This window comes from Chiloscyllium punctatum, chromosome 45 (genome assembly GCF_047496795.1).
Source record: "Chiloscyllium punctatum isolate Juve2018m chromosome 45, sChiPun1.3, whole genome shotgun sequence".
In the NCBI taxonomy this organism is placed as follows: domain Eukaryota; kingdom Metazoa; phylum Chordata; class Chondrichthyes; order Orectolobiformes; family Hemiscylliidae; genus Chiloscyllium; species Chiloscyllium punctatum.
Genome location: NC_092783.1, coordinates 43,691,776 through 43,704,552, shown reverse-complemented (window position 1 = coordinate 43,704,552; position 12,777 = coordinate 43,691,776). Strand labels below are relative to the sequence as shown.

The following is a 12,777-nucleotide window of genomic DNA, read 5'->3' as shown; positions in this document are numbered from 1 at the left end:
TGAGTGAAACAAAAAGGGTGAATGAAAGATGGAGACAGCGCGCGCGAGACCAAACATGTGTGGGAGAGAGAGTGAGAGAGGCAGTGCCCGCGAAAGAGACAAGCGTGCTTGAGAGCGAGCACGAGGGAGCATGAGAGCGTGAGCATGTGAGAGAAACAGCACATGAGACAGAGCACGCAAAAGAGAACACATGAACAGGATAGCATGCACGAGATAGAGCATGCGAGAGAGATGGCATGTGAGTGAGAGAGCACGAGAAAGACCGCACGTGAACAAGAGAGCACGTGCGAAAGAGCGAAAGTGGGAGAGAGCGCGTGAGAGAGACAGTGGGCATGACAGAGACAGCGCGTATAAGAGCATGCGATAGAGAACGTGCACATGAGAGAGAGCGCGAGAGAGACAGTGCAAGAGTGAGAGAGAGCGTGTATGAAAAAGCGCAAGAGAGTGCATGCGGGGGAGAGAGTGCGTAAGAGAGGAGAGAGAGCGGGAGAGAGAGAGCAGGAGAGAGAGAGCGCGCGTCAAGAGAGAGAGTGAGACTGCGTGCGTGGGAGAGACAGCGCATATGAGAGTCCACGAGAGAGCCCATGTGATGGCGTGCGTGGTAAAAACAATGACTGCAGATGCTGGAAACCAGATTCTGGATTCGTGGTGCTGGAAGAGCACAGCAGTTCAGGCAGCATTCCAAGTAGCTTCGAAATCAACGTTTCAGGCAAAAGCCCTTCATCAGGAATAAAAGCGTGATTGAGTGTGTGAGAGAGAGAGAGCACGTGGGAGAGAGAGAGAGAGAGAGAGACACACACAAAGTATGAGAGAGAGAGAGACAGACAGTGTGAGAGAGTGTGTGTGTGTGAGTGTGAGAGAGAGGGGGAGGGAGAAAGTATGAGAGAGTGGGACAATGTAAGAGTGAGTCTGAATGAGAGTGAGAGACTGAGGATAACATCAGATATTGTCATAAACTTTATTCTTAAAACTCATGTAGGTTTGTTCATGAAAACATTTAATTGAGATTCACAATGAAGGAAAGAATACACACACCTATTTCATCCAGAACATGCTGACTATTGGCAGTAAAGTGAACACATACATTCTATGATACTTCCAAATGTGTTTTAAAAATGACTTAGCAGTGCCTGGATTCTTTTTCTTGCCAGGAAATACCTATCAGTTTGGGACTGCTGACCATCTCCTGCCTCAGATAAACCAAATTAGCTGGGAAAGTGGTGAGAAGGTACAGGATTCAAGGTTTGTGTTAAGATTTGTAGCTCAGCTGCTAGTTGCTGTGGTTGTGGGTATGTTGGACAAGCTGGGAAATTGGTTTGCAGACATTTCATCCCAGTTCTGGGTGACACCTTCACACCAGACGATCATCACCAAATGGATCAAGATCCATGACCTAACGTGGTGGTATATAATCATCCAGAGTTCAGTTAAAGTTCAAGGTAATTGATCAGATTTATGGTGTAAATTGTTAGTTTGTAATTCCAACCAACACCGTACAGCAGCGCTTCACAGGAGGCTCCACAGCACTGAGGATGTCACCTAGAAAAAGGACAAAACATCTGCAAACCAACTCCTCAGCTCAGCGAACATACCCACGACTGCAAGGTCCAGACCTGCAGCACAACAGTATCCCCGTCACAGGGCACAATACTCCCATTAGGCAGGCGGGTAGAGAATGACAAAAATGTCAGGATAATTGCAGGACAGTTGGCATTTGTTGAGAGTCAAATGCTAGGTTTAATTTACTTGCTTTCTTTTCAGTTTCGGTATATTATGCATTCTCTCTCAACTCGCAACATAGCTAGGCAACCCATTTCTAGCTATTTGCCAATGCTGTTTGTTCAGTCACCAGGAGACGGACTTGTTTGCCCAGTGACTCATCCTGCCACCCGACCATCGCTCTTTTTAGCCAATTGATAAACATTTTTTAAAATTTCAAAATATACTTTATTCATAGAAATAAATCTTTGGTACCTGCTACTCTGTGCACTGAGCCACAGATGTAAACTCAAGGACCAGTGCCAGCTCAGAGGTAGTGCTCTTGTCTTGTTGAAGTCCCATTCCAGTGACTGGAGCACAATCCGGACAAACCAGTAGCAAGGGAGTGCTGCAATATCAAAGGCACTTTCTTCCAGGTGAGACACTAAGGCTCTCGAGTGATGGAAATATCCAATGTGAAGGAGAGGAGTACAGGGCAACACTTTTAACACGGCATACAGGTTATATGGTAATTGATTTAAATTACATTTGAGAGAGCTTGCTATGCTTTCATCGACTGTTCTTTCCGGCAACAGCAACTGTACACAACAAAATGTGATTCTGAAGCACTTTGAGTAACCTGAAGGCGTGAAAGCCTCAATATATGTGCAACTTCTTTTTTTGCTGAACCAGAACTAGTTGACCATGATCAAAAAGTTAGAACCAGAAAAACGAGTGAACCATGGATGAGCCTTGTTCTGACTTAACTTCATCTTAAATGACGGTGCCTGGATTTTGGCATCAGTATTCAACTGAAATAATAATAATTTAAAAAACTGTCCTTATTTGGTGAGCATTGAATGAAAACAAAGGAAGAAATCATGCTCGGTCCTGACACTTTCTGTAACTGTAAAACCACTTGCTGCGATTTTAACTTGCTCACACCAGCACCAGGTAGTGTACATTGTACTGAATGTCATTGCTGGACAAATGCATGGTTATGTGGACACTATATTATCATTCTTGAAAAAATGTACTACATAATATATTTCTGCCCTTAATTCTCAAAATGTGTGCTCTCTTACTCATGATGTGTTTTTTTTAAGATTTCTTGTGCTTCCTAGATTGTGACAATAAACTGATTAATAGAGCACATTCTGATAGGTCACGTGGTACCTCCAGGTCAATGTCGAAACCCAAGACGATAAGCTATAGGAGCAGAGTTAGGCCATTTGGTCCATCAGGCCTCCTGCCTCAGTTGATCATTACTGATATATTTCTCAACTCCATTTTCTTCTCTCCTCTCCATAACCTTTGATTTCCTCGCTAATCTAGAACCTCAATGACTTGGCCTCCACAGCTTTCCGTGGCAATGAGCTCCACAGATTCACCACTTTCTGGCTGACAAAGGTTTTCCTCATCTGTGTTTCAGAGACCATTCCTTCACTCAGAGTGTGCCTTCAATTCCACCCTCACCTCACCATGGAGGCATATTTGCCAGGCTTCTCAATATTCTCTAAAGTTTCAGTCAAATCCTCTTATCCATCTAAACTCCATCAAGCACAGACCCAGAGTTCTCAACCGCTCTGCATATGACAAGCTCTCAAATCATAAACTTCCTCTGGCATCCCTCCAACGCCAGTACATACTTCCCTAAATACGGGGCCTAAATTGCTCAATATTCCAAATTCCCTTAGTATGGTTCTTCCCTGCAGGGTCTAATCTCTGCTGTGCCTCCCAAATTACCCCAGAAACTCCTGCCATTGCTGCTTCACCATTTCTCTGCTGAACTCCCCTTTCAATCAATTCTACCAACTCCCTCAGGTCTTCATAGCTTCCTTTACTCAAGGTAATATTGTTACATCTGATTCAAGTTTCTCCCTCTCCAACTACAAGGTGAATTCTATCATGTTATTGTCACTGCCTCATCGGGGGATCCTTCACCTTAAGCTCCTTAATCAAGTCTGCCTCATTCCACATCAAATTCAGAATTGCCTGTTCCTAGTGCGTTCCAACACCTCAAAGAGTTTCCATAAATTCCTCTTTGTTACCAACCTAATTTTTATGGTCCACTTGCATATTAAAGTCCACTATGGTTATTGTAATAGAAAAGGCATTTAAGGCACTCTGTCCTGATATATTTTCTGCTCCATGTACTGGCCACTGCTAGGAGATCTGCTTTTAATTCAGTCTTTTTTTTCCTTTGCAGTTCCTCAATCCTATCCAGACAGATTCCAGCTATAATGGTACTATATTGCTTCGTGCTATCAACTTAATTCATTTCTTACTAATGAGCCAGTTTTGCCCATCTGACTGTCCTTTCAATAGGAAATGTATCCTTGGATATTTAGTTCCCATCCCTGACCCCCTTCCGTGAATATCTCTGCAATATCCACAACAGTAGAACTCCCAATTACAATCTATGCTGGAGGTTTATTTACCTTCTTTGACATATCACACCTAGTTAAGTACAACACAATCATTCCTGTATTAGGCATCCACTTCTCATAGCTGTTCCTTTACCTGCTGTGCCTGAAGTTAGATTCCTGACCTTTCCACAGTCTCTGTCCTATTACTTGTTCTGAAACTTTCATAACCAGACCTGACTCCCGCCCCCGGCCCCTGCCCACCCCTCCTTTAACATTTCCCATTATTTTTGGTGAATTGGCAGAAACCCTGCCTTTAAAACCCCATCCATATCCCTCATTACAGCATGATTCCACTGGAGCCCCACCCCCATCTGAACAGCTCCCACCTTCCCCAATACTGATGCCAATGTTCCATGAATTTGAACTTGTTTCTCCCACACCAATCTTTAAACATAAACTGAAGGTCTAGTGCAACCATACAGTTAAAGATAATTTTAGCAACTCTTGATCTAGGTATTGTTAATGTTAATTAATCCAGCATCCAGAGCCCTTTGGGGAAACGGAGATGCAGAGTTTCATTAGCCCTTGTGTGAACCAATGAATGCAGGAGCTGAATGTTAAAAGTAAACACTTTCAGAACCAAGGAGAAAGCACATCCCATTTTGAATAATGCATAGAGAAATTGGTAATAATTACATTTTCACGAGCATTGCCTACATCACAAGGGTTATTTAAAAAAAAGGACTCATTGAACCACAGCATCACAACAGATAAGGGTTAAATTAAGTAATAATGACATATTGCAGTATATGGGCGACAAAGTGGCTCAGCAGTTAGCACTGCTGCCTCACAGCGCCAGGCACCCAGGTTTGATTCCAACCTTGGGTGACTTTCTTGGGTGTCTGCGTGGGGTTTCCTGCAGGTGCTCAGGTTTCCTCCCACAGTCCAAAGATGTGCAGGTCAGGGGAATTGGCCATTCTAAATTGCCCGTAGTGTTAGGTGCATTAGTTTGGGTGGGTTACTCTTCGTAGGGTCAGTGTGGACTTGTTGGGCTGAAGGGCCTGTTTCCACACTGTAGAGAATTTAATCTAATCTAAAACTATTTGAAAGATAAAATCTTTATTCATTAATAATCTGTTGACGGTTACCTGCAAAGACAAGTTCTGCAAAGCTCTACTAAAGATTAAATTATGAAGACAGCCTACACAAGCCAATGTTGCAATCCCAGTTAAGAAAATGTGTAAAACGGCCAAGGGAGGGTTTGAATCAGAGCTGTCCCAGAAAAGAGAGAAACAGGATTTCGACTAGTAGCAATATCAAGGAGTAGGGCTGGATCTAATATTTAGGCTTTCCAGAATTAAGTTACAAAATCTGACAAAGGCTAGGTGGATTTTGGAAAAAAGTGACAGTTGATGCTGGTTCAATTCTTAAGCTTTGACTAAAGCTAAGAGACATGTCTGAACGTGGAGATATGGAGTTAGATTTCAGATCAACTATAGTCATAGGGAGAGGTAGAATACACTCAAAAAGGGGTAAATTACTTACTCTTGTTCCAATGCATCAAAAAGACCAGCACATTCTTTTTAATTAGACACATCTTAGTCAATCTGTGAAACATTTTATGATGCATCTTATCAAAAGATACATTTCTAACAAATAAATCAAAAACACTAGTTAATTAGCTGCTGAATGTAGAACCATAGAAATATAGAGGCATTTCAACTCAACATAGTTGTGTAGGATCTTTACCAGAGTAATGAAAAACTCTGCCCTATTCTCTCCTCTTCACCTTGAAGCATTTCCTGTGCATCAAGTATTTAACCAATGTTGCATTAAAGATACAATAGCTTATGCCTCAACCATTCTGGTGCAAAGCATTTGAAGGCCGGCCACTTCAAATTGCAAACATTTACTGGTAAAGGAAACCATTTTTTTAAGCCTTTGAATTTCTTGCCAAAATATTTAGATTGGTACAGCTTTATAACCAAGAACGGAGGGAAAAAAAAGTAGTGAAGACAAAGAGGAAATAAACATCAAAGTAACCTGTAATTTGAAGTAAAAAGGCTCATATTCGTACCTGTTGCTATAGCCTCTAGCTAATCACCTAAGCTTCTTTATTCCTCATATAAGACAAAGAATCTTGGAATTTACCATTGGACAAATACAGACTTTGTTCATTCAAGAACTCTGGAATACATGTAACCATTAATAGAAGATCACTTGACAGCACACACCAAGAATATCGCCTTGATGTAACTTTGTTGTCTGGTTTGCAATGAAGTATCACTGAACAACCTGTGTACATTTAAGCCAGGAATAAGGGAAAGCTGAAGGTGACTATACTGAAGCACTGCTTATGATAACAGTTTGAAGTACTCTTATTGATATATATTTTACAAAAGGACCGCCACAGAATTTACGTAAGGAGATTCCCTTCCCTGTAGTTTGGGGTACAGTAATGTGGAGATTTATAAAAAATCCATTGTAAAAACAAATTGTGAAACAAAGACAACACATTAAAAACACGTATGAAAAATGGAGAAAAAAGATAAATGCAATCTGTAGGGATGTATTTAGTAATTCACTATGACAAAATAAATCAATGTTGATTGCACCATACTTTCTAAAGGTGCAAATTTGTCTCAATCCCAGTTCAGGAAGTACCATACAAGCCATATCAATTAAAAAAAAAGTTGGGTACACAGGTTAGTGGCCTTGGAGACAATAAAGTAATTAATATTTTGGGAGTAGAATATTTCATTAAAACTTAAATTTTTCTACTGAGTATTTTTTCCCCAACTCTGTCTAATTACTCAGACAGATTCATCAAAGTGCACTCTCCTGAGATAATCACAGTTAATTCATTTTGGTGGTGCATTGATCCCTGGTTGAACTGTCTTTAATTAAATAAACTTGCTCATGACTATGACATTCTTCACATTATGAAACAAAAGAAGATCTCACATGATGAATCTTTGGTGGTTTGAGGATTTCTTTTAATATAGAAAAATGTCTGCTGCATGTAAGCACTCTTCACTTGTCTTGACTGGAGATTAGTGCCATTGCATCTGAAACTCAAAATTCTACTTTACCTTTTTAAGTTTCCCACTCTTTGTTCCTACGAAAACCACAGAGTGATCATTGTAGACGTAGGATGCCACAGATGTCAATCGATCCCTATCCTCTGTAAAAACTGCAATGCCTTCCACAAGTACAGAGCCCCCAAGGGGTTGGTTTATATCCAATCCACAAAAGTCATCATCAATTGGGACTGGCTGTAAGGAAGAAAACATGGTGTCAGTTTGCAATAACTCATTCATGAGTCACCCACATAAGATATTATAATTTTCTGTAAAACATATAGAGAAAGTATCCTGTGAGAGGCGAGTGGAATGATGCAGGGCACTGACGTTACAATATGCAAGTGAGAGGACACAGCTTCACATTTCAGACACATTAATCTCAGCAACTGCAAACATCCAGCAATGCCAACTGGGCATGCAACAAGCCAGTGTCTCAAGGAGAGCCTAATATAATCTCAGATTTTACTGCCACATTTCACACCCAGATTAGCAAATGAATTCTGATAACAATGGTTAGAAACATATTGGTTTCTGTCTGCTTCTGATTTATATGGTCATTTCACAATATATTTCTAATCTTGGTTATGATGAAACATCGGTTATGGAGCAGGCTCATGGGGCTGAATGGTCTCTGCCTGCTTCTGATTTATATGTTCATTTCACATTCAGTCCCATGAGCCTGCTCCCCGATTCAATAGTATCTTCGTTGATCTGAATGTAATGTCAAATCCACATTCTCACTTTGTAACAATAAGAGTGACTATGGAGCCAAATGGTCAGAAAAACTCCATTGGTGCATGAATGATCTTTAAAAATCAATTGTCCTCACCCAGACTATATGACTTCAATCCCATACCAACATTACCCTATAGTATATGAGCTAAAAAGTCACAATTGCCTCAGGGAAATAACAGATAGGCAATAAATGCCAACCTTTCTAGCAAAGCCCATGGCCCAATACAAGAAACTCATGAGTATCATTGTTCTGTAACATCTGAACCTGTTTTAGTCTCTGTTGGAGCGAAAGGTTTCCAAGCTGAAGCAAAATTACTTCTGACTAATTAAATGTAACCCCTATAGGATAAGCATGAAGAAATTGATTTTTTAATCCAATATTGTCAGTTAGGATTTGCAGCACTGTTAAGGGTAGCTGAACTGAAAGCATAAGGCTGAAGTATTGTGACATAGACGAAGAAGTGGTTTGACTTACAAAGATAGTACTTTCATTTTGTGGTAAACCTGGTAAGGTTTTGAAAACTGACAGTAATTACTAGTGTAACAGAAAATAATGTAAAGATAAACACAAATAAAAACTCTCTCATTCTCCTTTATCCCAGAAAATACACATATAGCATCAGTCCTTTTGGCAGACTGATGACCCACCGTCGAGCTTTTGCCAGCCTACTTTGTGATCAGTCACAGTGAGGTGATGGAAGTTGTTCAATTTCCTATGAGGAAGCTCCAAACCTCCATTTAAAACAAGCATCTCATGAGGATATCAGCTTAATGAGAGTGAGAGCTCACTGTGTGATACAACATGGACACATTATGTCCAATCATTCCACGCTAGTGGAGTGACACAAATAGAAAGTAATCAAATGACAATTTCAAAAGATAGCAACAGAATTAAGAGTGCTTACGCACCAACATTCACTCATATATTCACTGAATTAATGAACAATATCTCCTCCATGTTCAACGCAAGACAATAGAAGATACAAGTTGTTTTATTTGTTACTTATATTTGCCCTTTCCAATTATTTTCACTCCCCTATATTTTCCAATGTTCAATTTTGGTTTTAAAATAATTTTCTATTTTCTTTTTCATAGTTATTATGGATTCTGCTGAAGTCAAACTTGTCCCACTCAACAATTGCAAATGGGGGATTCAATGTCCTCATTAATATTTACTAAAGCATAAAGCTTAAGTTTAATATTTTAAATTAGTTTCATTTTTTTGGTACCTTTCAGTTACCAATCCACCAATCGCAGGACGCACGCTTCCACTCAAGCCCTTCACATTTGCATTCTTAACAATGAAGGTGATGGACCTCTTTCTTGGTTTTGATTTCCTCTTTAAAGGAAACTAACATGTAATGTGTGTGTTACAGTTAGAATTCCACTTTAATACTAATTCCACTGCATACGCTAAAACAAGTCAATCTAGATGACAATCATCTGAAGTACATCTGGATTAGAAATGTATTTCAGCACCAAATCTCAGCTGATATTCCAGTGTAGTACAGAGGGAAAATTACATTGGTCGGAGGCACCATCTTTAGTATGAGACATTAAACTATTCCGCAGTTATCCTCTCAGGTGGAAGGAGATGACCCCATGGCATAATTGAAAAGAAAATCTTGGGCCTTTCCTGGCTAATGCGTATGGCCCAATAAATATCACATGAACAGATTATCAATACATGATTATTGTGGGAACTAACTGTGCATTCTCCTTACATAGTAATGTGACTGCATTTCAATAGTTTTCTTGGCTGAGTGCTTTCGGGTTTGTACAAAGTTGTGAAACATGGAGAATTAATTTTATTTTTGGATAAGCAAAGCAAAAAGTTTGAATTAGTAACAGAAATGTTTCAAAAACGGATAGAGGAGAGACCTACCGCATGGGTGCAGCGGACATCCTTTCCTAGTAACCAGTTCAGTTCCAGATTCCCTTCACCACGGTAACATGACTGCAGTCTGTCTTTTATTTGTTGATTAATGTATTTCACAACAAACACACAGAGCGCTGACTCATCTGGTGGATGCTTATATTGCTTTTGACCTTTCGAGAATATGGTGAACAAAACATCATCATCTGTTGAAATATTTAAAGACTTTGCCAAAACACTTCCTGGTTTTGACAAATATGCAGCTTGCAAAAGGCGATATTCAACTCCATTCTTTATGCAGCCCATAGGGAGTGAAACATAGGAATGGAATTTGGGATCTTCTTTGCATAAGCGCACAATTCTGGAAGTGTAGAACTGATCATTTGTGGAGCCAGTAAGTCCTTCAGTTTCTGGTTGTACTGTTAAGAAATACACAAAATTTCCATTGCTAAAACCATATATGTAAAATATGTCAAAGTGCGACACCATAGCCAGGGTGTCCGACGGAATTTTAATCAAGGAAGCAACAAAGTCACTATGTAACACATAATCAAACATAGCAGAAGATTCAGGATCCTGTGGCAATTTCCTACTCGAAATAGTCGGAAAATAGTCTTGCTTGCCATCCACTGCTGTTCCAATGAAGAGCTTGCTGTCTGATCCCTCAGATGAGACAATTACGCCATACATTGTCCCTGTTTCATTAACGCTTGATAAGTAGTGTTCCTTCTTATGTGAAGGTTCTACCAATATAAAGAGATCATCCAGTCGCAGGAGTTTGCAGACTCCCTGAAAGAGACTTCCACAGGCCAGCAGCCTATTCTCAGAGTAATCAATAAGAAGCAATTTGTTTACATTGTTAGTCATTGTCAGGGGTTCATTACAAGGCTGAACAATCAGTGGAGGATAGCAAGATTTGTTATCCTCTTCTGGACCGGTTTCATGCTTCAATAACAGCGTTAAGTTGCTTGATAGTTTGTAAATCCAATTGACAGCTCCAACATAAACATTCCCTGTTATACTGTGAACAGCCAAGTGGTTGAGTGTCCAATCCCGATTCTGGATGGGAAAGCTGACATATTCCTTGCTGCTCCATGAGGGTTGTGAAAGGACAATCATGAGGATAGCGAAAGGAGCCACACAGTTCGACATTTTGGGACACACTTTTCTGAGCCTTATTGCAGGAAGTGCTCAATTCTAATTTGTGCCTGAACTTCAGTGTTTACATGACTCTGAAAGGCAAATCAAATGATTAGTATATGCAAGCATGCCACAAAATATCGAATGTTAAATGTATCAATACTTAAAATGCATGAAAAATTTGTGCAAGATTTCTCTATTGAGAGAACACCAGTGTTGCATGTGCATCGTGGGCTGTCACCCATCACCTAGCTGTTGTTTCTGCACCAAGGTCAATTATCTTTGGATGGAGGAAGACCCCATCTCAAATCTGCTAAACTGAACTGCACTGAAAATCTCACACCACATTACTAATTATCCCAACTCTACTCCATACATTAAGGTGACAACCTCCTGTTCTTCCAAGTGTCATCAGCTGGGATCTGTGTTTCCAAGTCACTGGGACAAAAATATTTCAGGTCCAGGATTTCAGGCAATTTGTTGGGAAGCCTCCCCAGTTGAATTTCCTGCACTACTTTAATTCTGATTAATACTGCTAATTGTAATCTTGACATAATGCTGTAATATACCATTATACAATGGCAAGATCATTCATCTGGCACTACATTAGGAACTTGCTTGAAATAAATATCTGACCACATCGATAAAATGATGGAGACACGAATGCCTTACAAATCTACGTACAAAAACTTAGAGAAGTATCAGGAAAAGACAAAGTGCTAAGACTGGCCCAATCACCCACCTCTTGGTCAATACAAAAGAGATAAAGAATTTTAGTAGATTCTCACCCAAGTAACAACCAAGCAAATTGCAGGCTAGCATAATAACAATCTGCATTTACGTAGTTCCATTAATGTAATCAAATGTCCCAAGGCATTTAAAAAGGCTCATTAAGAGATTATTTGAACAACTAACCGAAAGCTTTGTAACAGAAACATGTTCTCAAGAATCTTCTCAGGAAAATCCAGCAAAGCAGGAGGTTTAAGCAGAGAATTCCAGATTTTCAAGAACTGAGCAGTAAAGGTTTACTTAACAATAATGGAGTGAATGAAATCACAGATACAGAAGTGACCAGTAACTATTATCACTAGTCTCTACTGATGCCCATCAACATGAGGAACAAACTCATCCTTGGTGCATGCATTGCCAACCAAGTCATGTTGTACAAAGAAAGAATTGTGTTTTTTAGGTGTATATTTAGTTAACCTTATCACATCAGAAAACCTATCTGTAGTGTTAATCTGGTATCAATGGAAATGTTTTTTTCTCAATTCATGAACCACATTTATTAGCATATTTTCATACATTTGTGCTGAGAACAGGACACTGACCAAATGCATTGTTTGGATTGTTCGATAATGAAAGACTTTTGCCAGACAGATCATCAATTCCTAAATTATATCTAAATATGCTAAAAAAAAATTATTTACAAGTCATTCTGGTATAACATGCATTTCATCAACATGAATTGGCTAGAAGGCAATTGACAAATTATAGGCGCTATTTGGAAAACATGAACTTTCTGCTGAATGGGTATAGCGGTTTTCTATTAGCGATCTTCTATAGCGTAATTTTTTTATAGTGGTTTTAAATAGCACGATTTTCTATAGTGCAATGTTTCAAAGGAACACAGCTGCCATGTTATAGCAGAATGACTGTATTTACATCCAACTGCTATCAATGTTTCACATCTATAAACACTCAAATTTCTTGGATTCTTTGATCCATGTCGTTGAATAAAAATGGTAAAAAGTAACAGTCTTGAAACACATCCTGCTGGACTCAACTAAAGTTGGTCACACATTCTGTTCCAGAAAATATGCTACAATTCATTAGTATTCTCTTTCTTTGAAGATAAAAACAGAACACATCTCCA

General features: G+C 39.5%; 1 protein-coding gene across 3 annotated transcripts in view; it reads right to left on the bottom strand.

Moving 5' to 3' along the window:
* plxna2 (plexin A2) overlaps positions 1 to 12,777 on the bottom strand; it is a 494,314-nt gene that overhangs the window by 415,431 nt on the left and 66,106 nt on the right. For all 3 annotated transcript variants that reach the window (XR_011955408.1, XM_072563600.1, XM_072563601.1), the window contains exons 2-3: positions 9,771 to 10,993; positions 7,160 to 7,342 (exon numbers count right to left, since the gene is read on the bottom strand). Coding sequence is in view for 2 of the 3 variants with exons in the window: in XM_072563600.1 (XP_072419701.1) it covers positions 7,160 to 7,342; positions 9,771 to 10,913 (1,326 nt within the window). In the remaining variant the exon portion in view is untranslated. The remainder of the gene's footprint in view (positions 1 to 7,159; positions 7,343 to 9,770; positions 10,994 to 12,777) is intronic.